This window comes from Sturnira hondurensis, unplaced genomic scaffold, assembly GCF_014824575.4.
Source record: "Sturnira hondurensis isolate 20B ecotype Veracruz unplaced genomic scaffold, ASM1482457v3 Scaffold0004068, whole genome shotgun sequence".
NCBI classification, from domain to species: Eukaryota; Metazoa; Chordata; class Mammalia; order Chiroptera; family Phyllostomidae; genus Sturnira; species Sturnira hondurensis.
In genome coordinates this window covers 10025842-10047405 of record NW_028076699.1, presented here as the reverse complement: position 1 = coordinate 10047405, position 21564 = coordinate 10025842, and the positions used below count along the sequence as shown (strand labels likewise).

Sequence of the window (21564 nt, the reverse complement as noted above, 5' to 3'; positions counted from 1 at the left end):
CAATGAAATGGTTGAGTTAAAGCTGTGTTTTTGTAGCCTTTTCTTCTTTGGGAGGTGGGGGCTGAGAAAGAGGAGAATGGGAGGCTGTTTTCTGGGTTCAGTGAGCACTAACTCCTAGGAAGGTGGGAAGGTGGGAAGGTAGCTTGGTGTTATGGAAATGAGCCGTACGTGTTTTAGTTGGAGGATGGAAGTCGGGGAATGGTTCTGAGTTCCTTACAGGAATAGGTGACCTGAGAGGCCTGCTTTCTGATTTGGGGGGCTTTGGAGCACAGGAAGGATGATTTGGGGCCCAGGGTGGTGCTGAGCTGGTTAGAGGACCTGTTGGACAGAGGCCGAATCACCCTGGCACGTGGAAAATCGAGTACAGGGAAGTGACATCCTTGGCAGAAACACCAGAGAGTCTCCTTCAGGCAGTTTTGAGAGCTGCGAGCTTCACTTGGAGGCAGAAGGGAAAATAAGCAACTCAGAGAACTCTTCACTGCAGGGGTTGGGTTGGCTGTAAGCCCATCTCAAGTACCTCCTTGGCGATCCTAGAAGGATGAGGTGGGGGTGGGGGGTGATTTTACGAGATACAGGAGGCTACACTCATCTCCCTTTAAAGGCAAAAGACTCTGTAGACCTCCAGTGCTGACTTTAATTTTTTAAATTGTAATGTCATTTAGTATGGGCAGATATAAAATCCTTAGGCTNGCCGAATCACCCTGGCATGTGGAAAATCGAGTACAGGGAAGTGACATCCTTGGCAGAAACACCAGAGAGGCTCCTTCAGGCAGTTTTGAGAGCTGCGAGCTTCACTTGGAGGCAGAAGGGAAAATAAGCAACTCAGAGAACTCTTCACTGCAGGGGTTGGGTCGGCTGTAAGCCCATCTCAAGTACCTCCTTGGCGATCCTAGAAGGATGAGGTGGGGGTGGGGGGTGATTTTACGAGATACAGGAGGCTACACTCATCTCCCTTTAAAGGCAAAAGACTCTGTAGACCTCCAGTGCTGACTTTAATTTTTTAAATTGTAATGTCATTTAGTATGGGCAGATATAAAATCCTTAGGCTGTATCTCTTATGCAACTATAAAAGAGAATTTTTATAAATTAAATTAAAACAGCTACAAAACAAAAGTTCAAATTCATAACACTAATAAAACGCAAAATAAGACATTGTTTTACTGAGACTAAGTCCCTTTCACCTTGAATGAGAGCCTGATTGCTCCGTCTTGGGTCTTTGGGTTTGGTGTGCCCTGAGCCATGGGATGGGTAAAATCCACCACATTTTTTCTTTTGAAGAAACTGTCAACAGTTGGCCCAGACATAATGGTTACTTATAAAATCCACGTTGTTTTTTTGCCTTATCTCAAGATTAAAGCAGCATGACTTGCCCAGGGTGGTGTGGCTCTCGGAGAACTGAGCACCGGCTGGGAACCAACAGGTCACACGCCTGGGTTGCAGGCCAGGTCGCTGGTTGGGGATGTGTGAGATGTAACCAGTCGATGATTCTCTTTCACATCAATGCTTCTCTCCCTCTCTTTCTCCCTCCCTTCCCCTCTCTTTAAAAACAAATAAATAAAATCTTTTTAAAAAACCTGACAGAGGGCTGAACAAACAAAATCTGGCTGTTCTCACATATAAAAGAAGATGCAGAGTTCCTTAACGTAATATTAGCAAATTGAACCTGGTGGTATATATATTACAAAGATGCATGATTAAATACAGTTTATTCCTGGAGTGTAGGGTGGCATCAGAATTATTGGCTCCGTTTTATCAGGTCAGGCTGCAAAGTGGCGGACTCCAACGTGACCTGCACCCACCTGACTCTAGTTATTTTTCTCTGAGGAAGGGGCCAGCAGAGGTAGACACTTGGGTGGAAAGCTCCCAGCGCCAGTGGGCGTCTTCCACTCGCTGCTCGCTCCGATATTCCCCGCCACTCGCACCCACAGTCTGGATCTGGAAAGGTGCCTTTCCAAGCCAAATGACGGGGTTTGGCGTCCTTTTTCTTTTCGTTTTCCTCGTCCTCCTTGTTCCATGCTACCCCTGCCCCCTTCCTTTCTCTCCCCTCAACAATTTTGTGGAGACAAACATGCCACCTATTGCCCACCTTGTGTGTGCCTGATTTAAGCAGGAAATCAGTGGAATAAAGCCGGGATCCAGTTGGATGATGTTTGGAGCTGAAGTGGCTTCTGGGGAATGAAAGGCACTTGCTCTAGTGGGAAACTCAAATGTTTGGTGTGGGAGAGGAAAACTGGCTACAGTTATCACCTCCCACTGGAAGCCCTCCCAGATCTTCAGTCCTCCCCACCCTACTGCCTTCCCTCACATTCTTCTTGGAAGCCCTCGGTAGCCTTCCTCTGTAGAGGGGCTGGAATGGGGGTGGGGTGGGTGGTCCCGGGAGAGCTACCCTGTAAAAGGGAAGTAGAGGAAAGCGTTCTTGACTGGAGTCTTGGAGGGTGTTTTCACCCTCTTGGAGGGTGAATTCTCCAATTCACTGGGTTCTTGACCTCCAGGTCTTGGAGGTCTAGTCCCTGGTCAAATATGTAGGCAAGGCCTCTCCTTTCTCCGTCCTTCACAGCTTTCTCCAAGCTCCTTGATTATGTCCCCTCCACAGCTGAGGACTCAGAGATGCATCAAACACTTCCCTACTAAGAGGAATCAAATGAGGGTGACAATGTAGTGTGCACAGTTCTGACAACATGAGGGAGCTATTAGGTCACCTTAGTCACTCACCAGTTCGGGCCTCAGCCTCAGGCTTCTCTGAAACAGAGAGAATGTGACCTGTCATCTCTGCCGGGGTGGAATGGCCTTCGTAACTGCTGAAGCCACCATGAAGGTGGGTGAGGATATCCTACCTTGCCTGGTGGGGGTCATCCCAGAACAAGGCCTGTGTCTGCTCTGCCCATTGTTTTCCTCACTGGGCAGCCTGGCTAAGGCTGGGCATGCCTGACATTGGCCTGAGCTACCTCTTGTCTGGAGGCTGGACTTGGGGTTTGGCAGAATTTGGGCACTGCTTGAGGGAGACACAGGTCCCACCTTAGGCATCAGATTGTCTTTTTGAGTGGCAGAGGGGCTGGGGACTTTGTGGGCTTCATGAGGAAGGCTTCCTGGAGGAGGCGAGCTCTGGTTTGGTTTTTGAAGGAAGCTGTAGAGGGCCTGTTGTTCCAGTTCCTATGGAAACCCCATTCCTCCATCCTAACCCCTGTCCAGCCTGGCAAACTGAGAATGCCTGACTATTTCCAGAGCAGTTTAGGTGGGACCAAGAGACAGGAATAGAAACAGAAGAGAAGAAATGCAAGGTAGAAAATCTGGGGTCCTGACTAGCAGCCTTGTCTGCTTCCCTGTTTGAACGGCAGGAGGCCAGGGCTCACAGACACCCACCAGGTCAGGCTGTCCTGCCCCTGCCTTCAACACCATAGCCATCACCTGTATTTTTGGGTTGAAATCCATAGAATGTATTCAGCATATAGTAATGTTTTTTATTTTATGTTTTGCATACTTAGCCTTATTTATTTGAATGATTCCATTGTTTCTTTTAAAGTATTTATTTAATTGTTAAATAGGTAATATATTTACTTGGCTTTAAAAGTATAAGGAAGTAGCCCTGGTTGCTGTGACACAGTTGGTTAGAGTGAAGCCCCATAAACCAAAAGGTCGAGGGTTCGATTCCTGGTCAGGGCACATGCCTAGGTTTGGGGTTCATTGCATATGAGAGGCAACCTAACCATGTTTCTCTCCCTTTTTCTCTCTCACTCACTTCCCCTCTCTCTAAAATCAATAAGCATGTCCTCTGGTGAGAATGAAAAAAAAAGTACAAAAAAAGTATAAGGAAGTTGCCCTGGCTGGGTGGCTCACTGGATTGGAGTGGCATCCCATAAACCGAAAGGCTGAGAAGTCTGTACCTGGTGGGGGCCCATGCCTAGCTTTTGCGTTCAGTCCCCACAGTTCAGTCCCCCATCATGGCACATGGGAGGCATCCAGTTGATTTCTCTCTCTTCCCCCACCCCTCTCTCCTTCTTCAATATATCCTCAGGTGAGGATTCAAAGATACATAATAAAATAACAAGTTCCCTACTTATCCCAATAGATAAACAGTTATTAGTTTTTTAGTCATCCTATTTCTGTTGCATATACAAACCAAAACAAATATACATTAGTTTCTCCTTTAAAAACTCCCACACAGTTAGAAACATAATGTTTGCAGTATTATATGTCTTAATTTTTTTTCACTCAACAATATATGTTGGAGCTCTTTCCAGATAAATACATAAAGACCTTCTTTATTACATTTCACACAGCCTACTATTCCCTTATGTAGAGATGCCATTATTTAACCAGCCTCCATTGATAGACATTTTATATCCTTTCTGGCCTTTTGACATTCCCAAGTCAGCTGCAGTGAGACCTTGTACATATATTATGGGTGCAGGGATGCCTGCAGGAAGAAATTCCGAAAGTGCATCTCCATGGAGCCCTTGTCAGGGCCCCAAGCTCCCTGTGTGTCCACACTGGCTCTTTTGGAAGCTGTTTTCTTTCATTTCTCAAAGGGACCCGTGGTGACAGTGGTCAGAATTTCACCTTTTCTTTCTTTTTACTTATTTTTTTGAAGATTTTACTTACTTATTTCAGAAAGACAGGAAGGGAGGGAGAAAGAGAGGGAGAGAAACATCAATACGTGAGAGATGCATCGACTGGTTGCCTCTCACAAGCCCCCTGCTGGGGAGCTGGCCTGCAACCCAGACATGTGCCCTGGACTGGTGTGATCTTCAGTCTGCAGGCCGGTGCTCAATCTACCAGCCAGGGCTAGAATTTCACCTTTTTGAACCTCACTGCCCTCCTCCCCAGCCATCTTCTTATCAGAGTCTCTCACCAGGTCCCCTCACCAGGTGTTTTGGTTGCTGGATCTGGGAAGCCTGGGCACTTGCCACCTCCATCCTAGGTGGGGTCTGTGCCCTAGCCACCCACCTGTCCAGGGTGACGGGTCCTTTTCCCTTCTCCTTCAAAGTCCTGGGAATCAGTGGCAGGTGTAGGGAGCTAGGTCTTCAAATCTCAACTTTCACACCTCTGGACTTCCTGCCTAATGCTGCCATCTCCCCTTTTCTTCCCTCCCCAGATGGGGCTCCAACTGCGACTCCCTTCTTCTGGTCATAGGATCATGTCCTAATTGTTGCTTCTCTCTGGCCTCAGGTTTCCTACTTTATTGCCTCCAGTCCCCCAAAACTTAATGGCCCCAGCTTTGTGAGCAGAAGTGGACAAGGGAAGATCAAGCAGAGCCCTCTGAGAAAGGCATTCCCATGACTAAAGGGGGGAGCCAAATTCCATGGCTGCAAACAAGGCCCTCAGCAGCCAGGGAACTTCCGTACTGGCCCAGACCTGTGACGTCAGCTCATGTAAGCAGGTGGCAGGGCTTGGGGCTGACGTAGGCTAGGATGACCAGGAACCTAGGCAGGGCAAAGCATTGCGGATACATGATTATTATACATGCTGTGAATAGCGATTGCTCCTACTTGGAATTGCAGGTAGGGCACAGTGGTTAAGAGCCCTGATACTGGAGCCATATTGTCTGGAACAGGAGATGCACTTCTCACAGGTCAGATGAGGAAACTGAGTGCTCCAAGAGGGGCAGAAGCGTGTCCGAGGTCACACAGAAGGCAGGGGCAGGAATGGGAGTAGATCCTGGGCCTCTTGACTCAGGCTCCACTGCTCATGTCCAGCTGCACCAACGAACCAGGGGAGGTGCATTATCCTGGCAGGTTGAGCAGTCATCTTCAAAAACGTCAAGGTAGGAGAGGAGAGCAAGGAACCTGACTGAGGCATCTTGACCCATAATTGGCTCCAATTAGGGGTCCCTGCGAGGAAGCAGGCCAGAAAATTTCCTTGGTCTCTGTCTCCAACTCAGCAACATGAATACTTTACAATGAGGAAACTGGGGGCTTAGAGAGATCGTTTGTCTAAGAATAATGGTAGTGGGAGCATAATTTGAACTCAGCTCTAAGGTTTGTACTCTTTCTGCTGCCTCCAAGATCCCTACCCAGTGATTACCTTGCCTACTCATGCATTGCCAGTGATGGTAGCATCAAAGTAGCCTATCACTTATCTGAAGGGCAGCCCTGTGGGAATGTTTTCCTTCCATGGAGTCACAGAAGTTGAGTCTCTACAACACTGAGGCCCCCTTCGCCTTGGTCTCTCTGCTCCAGGTCAGCCCTGTAGAGATCTGAAAGTGAATACGTCAACCCTGAGCCCTTTATTCTCCAGGCTAACAAACCCAGACAATTCCTTTGTGTCTATAAGACATTTTCCCATCCCTTCCTGTATTAATTAGGGTTAAGTTCAGTTATAAGTAACAAGCTCCATCCTTCCCCCAAAGACAATTCAGTTATAACAGTGGCTTCACCAAGATTGAAGTTTATTTCCATTTCAGATAAAAGTGTCTATGTGGGCTGTTCAAAGGGGACAGCACCTCAGGGTTCCAGGGGCCCAGGACCTTTCTCTTTTGTTGCTCTGCTGTTTGTGAAATTCAACTCAAACCAGCAGAAATTCAATTCAACCTAGCTTAAGCAAAAAGAGTATCTTTAGAATATCTGGAAATTCCAAGGGTTCTAGTTTCAGGCAAAACAGGGCAATGCAACACTATTACTAGCTCTCCCTCTTTCTTTAGGCTGTTCCCCTCTGTGGGTGGGCTTCAGTGTCAAACAGCACTCTGCAATGGCAGGAAGGATGGCTGTTGGCAGCTAAGCCTGTGTTTATCTTCTGGTCCCAAAGGAGAAGCATCCCTCCAGGGTCCCTGAGCCCCTATGTCCTACAGCCCCAGAGTCCATGTACCCTGGAGTCCCAGAGTCCATACATCAAATTGTGTAGGAGTGATTGGCTCAGCTTAGCTCACTCACTGCCATCTGGACCACTCACTGGGCCTTGGACTTGGAATGCTATGTTTGATCCAGCTGGGTTGCCTGTCTGCTCCTGGAGGTAAGTGCAAGGGGGACAGAGATTGGACAGTCCCAACAGGCCACATGGAATACCCGAAAGAGAAGTGGGACACCCCAAAACTAGCTCACCATGCTAAGGAGATTGAGTTTTATATTATAAGCAATGGGGAGCCTGTGGAAGATTTTGGCAGGGTTTGGCTGGTATAATTGGTCAAAACCATTTCATTTTTAAAATGTTATTATTTTAAAATTGCAATTAGAAATGCATTGTTATATTAGTTTCAGGTGCACAGCATAGTGATACAACATTTATATACCTCACAGAGTGGTCACAATAAGTCTAGTAACCATCTGTCACCATATAGTTATTACAAATGTAATGATCATGCTGTATATTACATCCACATGACTTAGAGTGTATAACTGGAAATTATTTGTAACCAATTCAAAGAAGGAAACTGAGACAGAGAGCACAAAAGATATACCCAGTGACTGCTAGGTCAGGGACCACAGAGAAACTCTGATGGGGGATATGTTTTTCTCCCTTTTGGGATGGGGCCTGGAGGGGGAGAAACAATACCTGTTCTCAAAGGCACATATTTATATATTGATGAGGTAAGCTAGCTTGCTTGAAAATCTCAGACAAAAGGAAGAGATATGTCACACCATTCATTCATTCAGGTGTCTACATAGCTAACATTAATTGAGTACCTACTATGTGTTAGGTTTTGTGCCTGGCAGAAGGTAGAGTGTAATAATGAAGATGGTAATGAGAACTGTTTATTGAGCTCTTTCAAAGTATCAGGCACTGGGCTAGGTGCTTTACATTCATCACCTCATTTATTCTTCACAACAACTCACTGTGGTAGGTACAATTCTTATCCCCATTTTGTGGAGAAAGATGAGGATAAAAACAATATAATGCCTGTTTTCTAGGAGTTTACAGTGACCAGAAGGTGGCGGACTAGAAAACCAATCATGACAACAGAGGGAGTTTGTCTTTGGGAGCACAGACAGGAGTCCCTCACAGCCTGGCCAGTGTGGGGTGTTGTTAGGGGAAGCAGCTCAGAAAGCTTGACGTTTGAAATGGACAAAGGATTAGGAGTGAGCCTGGCAGGAGTGAGGCCAAGTGCAAAGGTGAAGAGGAGAGAAAGAGCAGATCAGGTGTGAATGGAGTGCAGGGGTTAGAGGTGAGGCGTGACATGCAGATGAGCACCAGCAGCATCTCTGAGAGGGCCTCAAGCTGCAGAAAGGGTATCGCTGAGGTCTTATGTAAATCACATGCAAACTGGCCTCTGAGTTCTCCCTTCACTTTATAATTTCAAGCACCAGAAGGACTCCTACTGCTGATCTAACATCTCAGCAGAACCCCCTGGGTGTGTATTAGCAGCAGAAGTTTTGCAGCCCCTCCTTCCCTTCCCAAGGCAGAGAAGAGGATGGTGTTTGCCTGAATTGAGTCTGCGTCCAGCCTCCAGCTGACCTAGCTGTTGAGACCTGGAGCCCTTCAAGTAGCTTGATCTGGACCTGGGGTTGAGGGAAGGAATAGTCTGACCTTTCAATGAAGCTTTGTCCTCCCTTCCTTCCTTAACCCCATCCTGGAGCAGTGACACCTCCCGCCCCCCTAGTACAGTACCCTCCTGCATTTCCCCTTTCCTACGTCAAAACCCCTCCAACCAGTCCTCAGCCCTTTAAATGAGCCCTCCTCTACCTCACCTGCTCCCCATTCAGGTGACCAGAGAGAAGGGATTGATCTGGGGAAAAAGGTGTCTAGGGATCTAGTTCCACCTCTGCTACCAATTTACCGTATGACCTTGGGAAAGTCAGCCCACTCTATGGATCTCAATTTCCCCATATGGGAAATAAACTGAAAACCTACAGCCCAATTTTGGGATAAATGACTTCACTCCTACTTTACTGGAGGTGGGGGGATGGGAGGCGGAAGAGGAGAAAAACAGTACACCCAGCATGCAGTGCAAAGGGGTAATGGAGTAGACGGATTAACAATCTCTGGAGAAAGGCCAGGCTGAAAGTAGGTCAGCTGTGCAGTGCCAGGCGCGAACACTGAAGTAGAGGATTCGGGTTTTAGGTTCTGAGGATCTCAGAGCAGGAAGAGGAGATGAGCTGGGCTCTGGAGAAGGCTTCCTTATGGAGGAAGTGGGATTTAAGCAGGGTTTTGAAGAATAGGTATAAGTTGAGAAAGGAAGCAAGTATTTACAAAGAGGGGTCTGGAGGTTGTGAGTCTCGGGATGACTTTGTCAAAGGTGTGAGGTGGGACGTGGGAAAGGGGAGCTCCAGGCCCAGACCTCCTTGTCCAGTTCTTGACTGCTTGGATGCATGGCTCCTCCAGAGGGCGCTGTTCCCCAGGAATCTGTAACCAGCATCTGCGAGGCAAGGCCAGGACTCGCGCGGTCTCTCTCTGCTTCCGTGGGACTGACTCGACTTGGCATCCACTCCAAAGACCTCGGGAATCCGGCCAGGGGAGGCTTATGGGTTCCACCTCGCTGCTTAGGAATCGGAAAGACTAAACACACGCGCGGGTGTTGCGTAAGGGGCCGAGTTAGGACCGCTCTTCTGCCTCCAGCCCTGCCCCAATCAGGGCTCCGGAAGGGCGTGGGGCTCCCGAGGTTTGCTACTCCAGCAGGCAACGTGTAAACTGGTCAGAAGGAGGCCGCCGCTACAACCCGCTCTTTCCCTTACCTTTGCTATTGCCCCAGACACCTACCCAGGCTCGCACCGTACATGTCCCCCCTCCCTGCCCGAGTCTCGCTGTCGGCATGGAGCAGGTTTGCCGTCCCCTGATTAGGTGACGCAGCTTCAGGACCTGGGTTAAAGGCAAGCCATCCAGGGCAGTCACCTGCACAGGTCGTGCTTTCGGGAGGGGAGGACTCGGGACACGCGCTCGGGACTGCTGCTTAGGAAAGTACTCGGGCAGCCAGAGCCGCTGTTGCACGGAGGAGCACACCGACCACATGCATGAATAGAGAAATAGACCCTCCGACTCGGGAACCCTGGACACACCTAGATATTGGGGGCACTAGACCTGACGTTTGTGCTCCGACACACGCAGAAGCGTCCCGTGCGCCCCTGCAGGTCTCCCACGCGTGTGGAGCCTGCCTTCCCACGCTGCGAAGCCAGCCCCCAGGTCGGGCGTTTTGGGAGCAGCATTGTTTTTGCCATCTCCTGGGCTTGCAACCCTCTTCCTACGAAAGATAGTCGACAGGCCTGGAAGCTCACTCTGGTCTCAACCGCTGCTCAGTCCTAGAGCTATAGGGTGCCTGAGTGAGCCCCACCACCAGGTAGTCCCGGGATAGGTAAGGCTGGGAGGGGACTGTGGCCCGGCGTAATGGAAGGAAAGATGGACCCTCTAAGAAGTGGAGGGTCAACAGGTGTCGGGGGTGCCCGACCCTGAGCCGGCGCTGGGGGTGGGCAGGCGGGCTTCCGCAGTGAAGGAGCGTACGCTGGAGGCCCTGTTAGTGCTGCCCTTGCAGAGGGCCCGGCCTCTCCCTGAACTCTGATTTAGAGTCCTGCGTGTAGGGATCCCCGCCGCCTAAGGTTCACCCTGCAGGTCACAGATCTGGAGTCTCCAGCCTCCCAGCTGGGGAGAGGGTGCTGACCACTCTGGAGCAGGCGAAGATCTGGGGTCGGAAGCTGTCCGGGCTGCACCCAAACATCGTCTTGTTCCAGAGCTGCAGCCTCGTGGAGGGGCGGGAAGGGCAGGCGACTGCGCGAGTCTGGACACTTTCCCCGAAGCTAGCCAGGTTTGTGAATAAGATGAGAAAAGTGCGAAGGCGTTGTATACCTTTGCCCGCGCTTTGCAGCCTGGGCTCTCTGAAGCACGGACCTCTTCGCTCCTGGAACCTTGGGAAGGCGGCAGGTAATCGGTCCGCGCAGACCCCCACCGCTAGTTACCTCACCGCCGTATTATCCAGTTCTTCTATTGACTTCATTATATTTCCACAATCTTCTGTTAGCTCTCGTTTCTCCGGAGCTCGAAGAGCACCGCTACGTGGGCCACAAGGAGGGAAGGGGGGTGACGTACGGGGAGAGACGCTACTGAGAGCAACGAAGCTCAGTAAACACGTAACTTCTCCCGGTAATCCGAAAGTGGTGGAGTGAAAAACTTCCGAAAGGACCCTCCCCAAACACTTCCTTCCAATCGTTTCTGGGCTGCGCAAGAGAGGGGGCCAAATAATGAAGCAGACGAAGAAGGAGGCTGGGCACGCTGTCTTGTAAAAAGTCCCTCAGAGCCGGTCGCCTCCAGCTTCTTGGAGGCTGCAGCCATGGGTGCTGGAGCCCAAGAGGGCCCAGGTTTTCGCCGCGGTGGGGGGCGGGGGGGGGAAGGGGTCGCAGAGGTGGGAAAGGCAGGAGCCACAGGAAAAGGGCAGAAACTAAAGGAATCCCTAATCCCCCCGGTGGCCCTTCTTCCAGTCCCTAGTACACTTACTCCTGGCATTATTCAAAACAGATGGGCTCAGAACCTTGGGAAGGATGAGAAGCTCCCCCAAACACCCCTCCTCAGGCAAGAGTGGCCGGGTCAGGAACTAAGCAGTCATCTGGATACGCAGATCAGGCCTGGGCTGGGAGTCCAGGCACCTGGGTCCAATGCAACTGCCCCCACCCTAGCCCTCTCCCCACAAGCCTGGCAAATCACATGATCTCCTAGGCCTCCCTGATTGATTTCCACTCCTGTAAAAGTGTGCGTGGTTGAAGATCATGTGCCACTCACACTTTGCAGAACTGGGGCTGGGCTCCTGTGTCCCAGTTCCCCAACCTGAGTCTCAGCAGCAGTCGGGGAGAAGCAGGGCCAGGCAGAGGCAGGGCCTGCAACTGCAGCTGCTCTGTAGAGCTCTGCCTGGAGCATTAGAAGCAGGATATCTGGAGCAAATGCCTCAGCCAGTCTTCCCTGAAGCTGGCCAGGGGGCTGGAGCATGGGGAACTAGGAGAGATCTGGCAAGGAAGGAAGCTACTTACTTTCATTTGCCATTCTAGAAAGGAAGACATTTAGAAGGTGAGATGGAATGGGATGAGGCAGGTCTTGTTTTTCTCTCCATTTACTTGGACACTAGCAGAACTGAGCTGGGCTGGAGCTGGTGTGTGGTAGACTGTGTAGGGTGTCTGTGATATGAGAGAGATTGAGCAAGTTGGGGGTATAAAACTAATTTGCTAAATCTAGCAACCCTAGGTATGTGAGTTTATCTGGACTCATGAAAGAAACTTCTCTTCAAAGCTTCCCCTCCACACCCCCTACCCCACCCCATCCCCATCACCTAGGAAATTCTGATTTCAGGGCCACCAATCCCTCCCCAATTTCCTGTCTGTGGCTTCAGGACTGGGGCTCTTTTCTTTTCCCTAAGAGCAGTGTTTACGCAGGCCTAGCATACTGGGTGGATCTCCTCAGTCTGAGGTCCCACAGAGAAGCCCGGAGGAGGCGTTCTCACAGGACAGGAGCAGTCAGACCTGCCTTCCAGCCTCCTTTGCCTCAGGAGAATGGAGAACTCTAGCTTGAGGAATCTGTGGCAACAGTTGCACCCAGCCCTGATCTGAATTGTTGGAGGAGCCTAGAAGAGTCTTTACCCCCTTGGGGACTCTATCGCCCTGCCTGTGGAATTGAAGAGTTGGATTCTCACTAAATTATTCCATACATTGGAGGCTGCTTTTAGATGAAGGCGGGAATTCCTCCACCCTCACATCGGCCCCGCTAAGGGCATACAGCCTGCAGAAGCTGCAAATCCCCTCCCACTCTCCTTCCAGTGCTTCTCTACTGGGGACCTACTTCAGCACAGTGAGGAGATGGCAGTGGTAACTCACCCAATCAGGGAGCTGGACCAAGGCTTGAGATCTGGTAGGAGACTACACCACCTTCAAGTCCTTTCTCTCTCCCTGAGAGTCTTTGTAGTGCTCACAATACCCTCTTCAAAAGTAGCCCAGAATGATTTGTTTACTACCTCCTATTAGTCACGACCAAGGTATTTTTCATCTTATTCCTACAGAGGAAGAAACAGAGGTACAAAAAGTTATGAAACGTATCCAAGGTGGTGGAGATGATAAGTACAGGATTGGGACTCCAGAAGCCTGACTCTAGGCTGGTTCCCTGCTCTTAACTACTTCGCAAAGAAGGAAACTGAGGCTGGGAAGGGCAAGTAACCTGCTGACTGTCATGTAGCCTTCCGATTGTGGAACTGGCAGCTGGGTCTCAGGCCTCGCATGTCGGAGCTTTGGCCACTGCGCGGCGCTGTCGGGGCAGCAGCAGGTCCCTCAGCTTAGTACTTGCCCACCTCTAGTGCCCATCTCCCCTTTCACCCCCCAGAGGTTGAGACCGGCCCAGTCTGAGCGTGTGCTGCCCGTTGCTGGGTTCCGGAGAGTGACCAGCGGATAAAGAGGCCTAATGAGATGGAAAGGAACCCGGCAGTGGTACAAGGGCACAGGACCAACCTGTGTGCTCAGGATTCTGAGAGTTGAAGGCAACAATAGCCCGGGGCTGCAGACAGGCTCGCTGGGGGAGGTCTCCGTGGGAGTCCCGCTGTCCGTCTGTAGAGCGTACAAATCCTGCCAGAAAGTTGGGGGGCAGCCCTTCAGTGAGTCAGGGAGTGGGGGGAAGAGAGGAAAACAGAGCGAGGGATTCCTAGACCCAGTAACAGACACCCAAGCAAAAGCACGGTTTACACAGGAAACGGAGACAAGGATTCACCGAGCACGAGAAAGACACAGAATCACGGAGCCTGAGACAATCAGATAAGAGACAGAAAAGGGTCTAAGTGCAGGCAAACTCCGAGCGACAGGCCGGACCGCGCTCGCAGAATGCGGGCCGAGCGCCGCACGGGAAGCTTCGGGCGGGAGCGACGGGCAGGCGGCGCACTCCCCGGGTCGGCGGCGCACACTATCAAGTCTGGAGTCCAGCGACGGGACAAGGGGGATGGCGACCGGGTCCAAGCCTTGTGGAGAGAGAGGGGAGCAGTCGGAATCTCTCACCTCTCCGAGGCCCGAGGGTTGAGAGCTCCAAGTTTGCTCCTCTCGGTTTATCAAGTACGTCTCCCCCTGGGCCGGAAGCTGCTCAGGATCTGGCGGGCCCCGCTCCCGCGGCGTTTGTCCTGGAGTCTCAGGCCACCTTCGCACTTGAACTGCGTGTCGACCTCGGTGGCCCGGCGCTGCAGTGGGCACAGACGATGGGGTGGGGGCTGTCGCTATTTCTCCCAGCTCTGGTTGGCGGCCGTGTGAACCTTAACGTTCAGGGGCTGAGCCCACTGAAGGCAGCAGCTCCTGGGAGCGAAGCGCTTGTGGGGTCTGCGGGGAGGATGAGGACCCGCCTCCCGGCGGAGCAGAGCTCCAGCCGCCGCGGTTGTTTGTTCCCGCCGGGCCCCTGCGCGGAGCCACTCTGCCCGCCGACTCCCGCCCCGCCCCGCCCTAGGAGCTCCGCCCCGGGCTCGCGCTCTTCCGCTTCGGCAGCCGCTAGGCGGGAGGGACGAATTCCCCGGCCCTCCCCTCCCCACGTCCCGGGGGGCCCGGAGCCCGAGACTGGTCAGGGCGAGAGGAGGCCTCGGCTCCTTCCGGGGGCAGGCCCGGCTCGGGCTCCGGGGCCCCAGAGAGAGCAGCGGGTCGGGCGCTCACCCAGAGGGGAGCGCGGCCGAGTTAGGCCACGAGGGGGCGCTGCGGAGCTGGGGGAACCCCTCCCGACCCGCCTCAGTCCCCCGCCCCTTCCCCGCCCGCGCGCAAAACACACTCGCCCTACAGGCAGCGCCGCGGAGCCGGAGCCGCGGCCGGAGCGGAGCCGAGAACGGCGGTGGCGGCGGCGGCACCATGACCCTGGGCAGCTGCTGCTGCGAGATCATGTCCTCCGAGAGCTCCCCGGCCGCTCTGTCCGAGGCGGACGCAGACATAGACGTGGTGGGCGGCGGCGGCGGCAGCAGCGGTGGGGGGGAACTCCTGGCCCGCCCCGGGCCCCGGGTCCCGCGGGACGCACTCCCGCACGGCCCGGAGCCTCCCTCGGAGGAAGCCGAGGCGGACGCAGCTGAGGAAGAGGAGTCGGGCGGCTGCTCGGACGGCGAGCCCCGCGCTCTAGCGCCGCGGGGGGCGGCGGCCGCAGCGGGGAGCCCCGGGTCAGGCACTGCGGCGGCGGCCCGGGGCGCGGCGGGGCCCGGACCCGGACCGCCGTCGGGGGGCGCGGCGACGCGGAGCCCGCTGGTGAAGCCGCCCTACTCGTACATCGCGCTCATCACCATGGCCATCCTGCAGAGCCCCAAGAAGCGCCTGACGCTGAGCGAGATCTGCGAGTTCATCAGCGGGCGCTTCCCCTACTACCGGGAGAAGTTCCCCGCCTGGCAGAACAGCATCCGCCACAACCTCTCCCTTAACGACTGTTTCGTCAAGATCCCTCGCGAGCCGGGCAACCCGGGCAAGGGCAACTACTGGACGCTGGACCCGGAGTCCGCCGACATGTTCGACAACGGCAGCTTCCTGCGGCGCCGCAAGCGCTTCAAGCGGCAGCCTCTCCCGCCGCCGCACCCGCACCCGCATCCTCACCCGGAGCTGCTGTTGCGCGGGGGCGCGGCGGCGGCGGGGGACCCCGGCGCCTTCCTGCCGGGCTTCGCCGCTTACGGCGCCTACGGCTACAGCTACGGGTTGGCGCTCCCTGCCTACGGCGCCCCCCCTCCGGGCCCGGCCCCGCATCCGCACCCACACCCGCACGCCTTCGCTTTCGCTGCCGCGGCCGCTGCAGCGCCTTGCCAGTTGTCGGTGCCCGCAGGTCGTGCCGCTGCACCTCCACCAGGACCTCCGACGGCCTCCGTGTTCGCCGGCGCGGCCTCGGCTCCAGCCCCTGCGCCTGCCCCTGGCACAGGGTCGGGCCCGGGCTCAGGCCCCGCAGGCCTGCCCGCCTTCCTGGGCGCAGAGCTGGGCTGCGCCAAAGCTTTCTACCCCGCGTCACTGAGCCCTCCCGCAGCTGGCACAGCGGCCGGTCTGTCCACCGCACTCCTGCGCCAGGGCCTCAAGACAGACACGGGCGGTGGTGCGGGCGCGGGGGGTGCCGGGGCCGGGCAGAGGCCTTCCTTCTCTATAGACCACATCATGGGCCACGGTGGCGGCGGGGCAGCACCCCCGGGCGGAGGCGAGGGCTCGCCGGCATCACCGTTCGCGGCGGCGGCAGCGGGTCCTGGGGGTCAAGCCCAAGTCTTGGCCATGCTGACTGCCCCGGCTCTGGCTCCAGTGGCCAGCCACATCCGCCTCTCGCACCCCGGGGACTCCCTCCTGTCCTCAGGGCCCCCGTTTGCCGGCAAAGTTGCTGGTCTCAGTGGCTGCCACTTCTGACCGCGTCGGGCTCCGGGCCATTTCGGCCCGTACTCCTCAACCTCTCCCGAGAGCTCCTGCGGCCCCAGCGGAACTCAGGGAGTCTATTTATGAAGAGTCTCCAGACCTCGGGCCTGCGCGTGACTTGGCTCCACGCTCAGAATTTCGGCGATTGTTGGGAAGAAGCGGGCTCCATCGCTCAGGGAGAGGCCCGGGTCTTCGCGACGAGGTCGCAAGCCATGATCCCATTCCAGTATGAGCAGTAAGAGGGGAAGGGGAAAGTCTTCGCATTTTCCGAGCCTCTGTGCTTCTAGCAGCCCGGGAAGAACGCTTTCCCCGGTGCCCTCCCCGGCCCTGCGGATCCTGCCTGAAACACTGACCGCGCAGAGAGGTCTTTATCTCTCCTCCACTTCTTCCCCGACTTTGAGGCCCTGTCTACCTGCCCAATATTATAATTTAAAGACACCTAATACCTGCTTCGTGCTTAAAAGAAAAATACAACCCCCCCCCTTGCCTTTCTTCAAGGAAGTTCGTTCTCTCTGAAGCCTAAAGCTGTGTCTACACAGGTGAAGCTGAACCGAGGGGTGAAGTGAGGGGCTTCCGCAACCCCTGCGGAAACCCTGGATTCCACTCCGCTGGGAAACATCGTTCCTCTTTTGTGTTGGGGTGCTTTTGAAGGAACTTTTCCTCTTTCGCGTGGCCGGCTGGGTCCAGCCAACCAGGGCCAGCGGTCCTGTCAGCGCTCTGCTCTGCCCCAGGCCCTGGGATATTTATTGTAGCTAAGGCAATGAGTTTGGGGTGGGAGAGGAGGGTCCGGGTCAGGGACTGGAGAGGTGGGGGTGGGGTGGGCCAGGGCACATCCTGTGGCAGGGGGCCCTGTAATTATGTGTAAATATCTGTACAGCGGGCTGCTATGTGCGTTCTCTGTCCCCCGGGTGTGCATTGATTTAGAATTCTCCACTGTGGGGAGGTTCTGTGAAGTCATCTGATGGTTTGTGTGGAAGAAAAGAAAAATCTGTCTTCCCCCGAGTCCCCATTGGTGTCAATTGAATAAATGTATGTGAACTCCAGCAGTCACCAGCTCTGTCTGCTTGCCTGCACTCCCGTTTTTACCTAGTCGGGTCTCCCCCGGAAGGCCCCAGCTTCTGGGCAGAGATGGACTGAGGAAGAGCCCAGGGCAGCCCAGGCAGGCAGAGGAGGGCATGGGCTTGTTTGGTTTAGGGGGAAAGTATGGCACTGGCCCTTGCTGTTCAGAACTCTGGGAGGCCTGTGACCCGTCCAGCACTTTCATTTTCGCTCTGGTCCAGGAAGGTCACTGCCTTGGGCTTTGCAGAGAGGTTTTGTTTGAAAGGCACCTGGGGAGTCTCATCTCCTTCAAGTTCAGACTTAAGCATGGGCTGGGCAGATCTGGGTGCCCAGTGCTCATGGACACTACACCGATTAAGTGCCATTTGAGTGTCTGTGTCTCCTGGCAAGTTTTCAGTGTGCTCCTACGCACCGGGGCTTTTATGGAGCTTGTGGTTTGTGTTTGTTTGTCTGGGTTGCCTTGTTGTCCTTTTAGGGGGATGAGATGTATGTCAGGTACCTGTGTTAATTTATGTGAGTGTCTCTGTGATTCTGTCACTGTCTCTTCCTGTGCTCCTAAAAGGAGAGAGATTTCTTGTTGCCACTGTAGAATCTCCATTGATCTACACCACCACCACAGAACAGTCGGCATAAAAGGCTTGAACTGGGGACCATGAAACCCCTCTCTTTTCCAGTCTGAGGTAGCTATATGCTAAAGGAGAGGGTCAATGTAGTCCTACTCTGTTAGCGAAAACCTCCCCAACCCTTGAGCCGTGCTCATAGTCAGAACCTATTGCTTGAGGGCAAAGTCATTGGACTGGCTAGTGCCTTTCATGAGCCGTCTGAGGCTTCCAGCTTTATGCCTGGGTCCGGAACTCCCAGCGTCCAGACTTGCAAGCACCTTGGGTTTGAGGAGATGCTTTGGGTGAAACAAAGATGGTTACTCTGTAGCTCTTCTCTCTGTACCTTCAACTGAGGTCGTAGGAGAGAAGGAGTGATGGGGAGGTGCAGAAGAGGGAGGTCAGCCTTCACGGAAAATAGACACACGCAGAGGGCAGTGATTGGGAGACGAATGACAGAAGGAAGAAGACAGATGTAGAGATCTTGAGAGGGGCAGGCAGGGAGAAGCCATACAGGTTTCTTGAACCAGATTCCCAGGCATTAGCAATAGTAGGAAAGAAGGAGGGGGAAGATGACAGAGTGCCGTCTCAGAAGAGGGTCAGAACAGGGTGGGAAGACTGCATGGGGCTGGGGGAGGGTGGTTGGGACTGCTAGGTCTCTCAGCCCCTTCCCCAGTGGAGAGACAAGGTTCTAGGCACCGGTGGTAAAATCAGCCCCTCTGCCAGAGGTGAGATACCCTCTCCTCCATCTTCCTGAGAGACTGAGAAGTGGAGGGAGGATGAGTACTGAGGGCCGTGATTTTATCGAACAACCCAGGTGTTGTAAGGCCACATTCAATGATAAAAAGAGGGAATGTCTGTTGATACCAGGTTTATGGTCTCTGGCTGGCCGCTTGCTTGACTGACTTTGTTGAGTTTGCCTTCATTTCTTTTCACTTGAGGAAGGTTGAACATGACCGTGTGTTTGCCCACAGTAAAACATTTTGTGGGTCACATAATCTCATCTACCACAGATATATCACTCCCAGATATTAGCTTGGAGCTTCAAGTAAAAGTCTTATCAATTGGTTTTTCCTCTTTAGAACAGAGAAAATTAGGTCAGTCAGAATTCACATCTGATGGTGGATACATGAGGTACTTCCACAACTGCTACCTGCAGGAGAAGCAGCAAATCCTTCCAGATTCCTTGACTTGTCTTTGTGAAAGCATCTGTGAGTTTTTCTGAGTGTATTGCTTGGTGTTTATGTGTGTATCGGGGGTGTGTCCATATCAGGAAAACGTAGAAATGAGAGGACTGGGGAGGAGTGAGAAACACCCTTTTGGGGGCTTCTAGGTAGCTTGGAACTTCAGACCCATGACTCAGACCTAAGTTTCCCCCCAGCGAAGGCCAGTTATAGGCCAGATGTAATTATGGCTGAGGACTGGTGTCCAGAAAGAAGCCACCGATGCCCAACTGGTCGTAAAAAACATTAGAAAAAGAATTGTTGGGAGAGCTGCATCCCAAAAGCAGGGGAGAGGGAAGGTGTTTGGAATTTGGGACCCCTTTAGGTTGTGCGGGCCAGGAACTTATTAATTAGGAGCTGGCGAAGACCTATCTGAGACCTGGACTGTGGGGAGGGGCAAGGAGGGAATCTCAGATTTTTGTGGTCGAGTCCTCTGGCTCCTCATCCCTTCCAGACCAGAGGAGCTCTGTAGGTGGCTCCCTCCTACCCTGTGGGTGCATGGGGTTGGGTGTTTAGTGTGAGAGGTGGCTTTCTTAGGAGGCTAGCCTTGGCGGGAGGAGAAATAAGCCATCCCATCTCCAGCGGCTCCTGTGAGTTCCCCCACTGTCTGGGTGGAAGATAGCGGGGCCTCTGGCCCCACAGGCCCCAACAATTGGTGACAATAATAAGAAAATATCCAGGGCACACCTTCATCTTTCGAGGTGAGGAAAAAAATACTACGAAATCGGCTTGGGGTTCGCAGAGTGCTACCGAGAGAGCGGGCAGTTTAAAGAGGAAGAAAATTGGCGAATTTCACTGGTCAATTTCACTTCATTTCGTTCAATTTCGTTCAATTTCATTCCTTTTCATCCGGCGCCGGGAGGCCCCAGGCCGCAAGAAGGGGGAGGGGGGCTTTCCGGGCACAATTTCCCCAATCTTGCAGATTTACTTTCTATGGCTGAGAACAGCTTTGATTCTCAAACTTTGATATTCTTCCAGCTACGGCTAAGGGCAGTTATTTTATTTTATTTTATTGAAGGATATTTGGTTTTGCTGATCAAGGCACATCAGTGAGCTTCTCCTGCCCACTTCTCTCTTGCAGCGCAATTAAAGTGGTTAATTCTTTTCTTCGCCGATTCTTCCCCATCTTTCTTTCTCTTGGGGCACCCCGGACCACCCAGGAGCACGAGTCGAGCTGGGGGAGGACACTTTCCTTCCATATCCAATTTGTTCTCGCCACAGCAGGCGCGTCTTCGTGGTTACAAAGCGCTTTCCCCCCAATGACTTTTTTCCTCTTTTCAAAAATACTTCACTTTCTCCCCTTCAACTAGCAACTCTCCCCAGCACCCCCTCCCCCCGCCTTTTCCTCTCGGGTTTATTTAAACTTCGCCTCCTCCAGCGCCGCCGCAGCGCGCACTTAATGAAGTTGAAGGCTCGGTGCGCCCGGGTGAAGAGGGTTTGGAATCTGTTGAAAGGGGCGTTTTGTGACACTGATTGCGGCCGTGGTGGGGGCGGTGGCGGACCAGACAATGACTGATCCGGCCGGTTTTCCTCCACATCGGGTCAAGCGAATAAAGGCGCCGACGCTGTTTAAACGAGGGACCTCGCAGAAGAAAGGGAGAAGAGATTTCGAGCGTGGACCGTGTCTCGTAGGATTTTGAGCTTAGGGGGCGATGGGAGGAGGCAGCTTGCGTAGGGTCTTTACCGACCGGATTCAGGATTTAGTTCAAACCCTGCTCTTCCGCCCACAGAGAAGCAAGGAGAGTTTGGGTTTGCGCCTAAATTATTCCGATACGTGGTTCAAAAGGTTGGATAGGCTGGGACCTAGAGGCGTGTCCAGAAGAACTGTCCAGAATGATGAGACCCAGCTCACATTTGTCCCGGGGAATGGTGCTCTGAGAGTTCAGGAGAAACGGTGAAAGAGGACTTAGAGGTGGGCAGAGGTCATGGAGGATAATTAAGCCTCCTAAGCTGTATGTCCGTCAGAGCACTTGAGAGCAAAAGATGTCATTTGGAGTTTTGGAGCGGAATTCCTCTGTTCTTTAAGGTCGGCATAGACACGTACCAACAGAGAGAGCTTGAAAGACGGACAGAGCTTCCCAGCTCTGGTTTCGGGGACGAATTTTTTCGCCAGCTAGTGGGCGCGGCGCGGGGCGGAGCGGGCACCGCCTCCTTTCGTAGCCGAGCGAGCGTTGGCGGCGCGAGGCCGCGGCCCCGGCAGAGGCCCGGAGGCTCCGGACTGCTGCGGGAAGAAGGCGGACCTGTCCGGTGTCTTCGCCCCAGGGATGGATTGGGCTCCGATATCCGCGGGGTTGTACCCGACCCTCACTCGGCTCCCAGCTCTGAGTCCTGGGTCACTGCGGAGAGCTCTCCATTCGCTCTAAACGGACTCTGCGCCGAAGCCGCCAGCTGCCTGTGCCTTTGCCTTTTTCCGCGCGGCAGTCTTCTGCGCCGGTGCCCTCCTCACCGCCACGCCAGCTTCCTCTCCGCAGT

The 21564-nt window shown here is 53.6% G+C and overlaps 1 protein-coding gene across 1 annotated transcript; it reads left to right on the top strand.

The window, feature by feature from the left end:
- The first annotated feature begins 14081 nt into the window (after positions 1-14081).
- On the top strand, positions 14082-16986 carry FOXD2 (forkhead box D2). Its single transcript, XM_037043332.1, has one exon. The coding sequence runs from the start codon at positions 14700-14702 to the stop codon at positions 16203-16205; it is 1506 nt and encodes a 501-aa protein (XP_036899227.1). The 5' UTR covers positions 14082-14699; the 3' UTR covers positions 16206-16986.
- Positions 16987-21564: the final 4578 nt, after the last annotated feature.

What these genes read in the sequence shown, in the direction of transcription:
- FOXD2 (XM_037043332.1), top strand. Translation starts at nt 14,700, where the DNA reads ATGACCCTGGGCAGCTGCTGCTGCGAGATCATGTCCTCCGAGAGCTCC.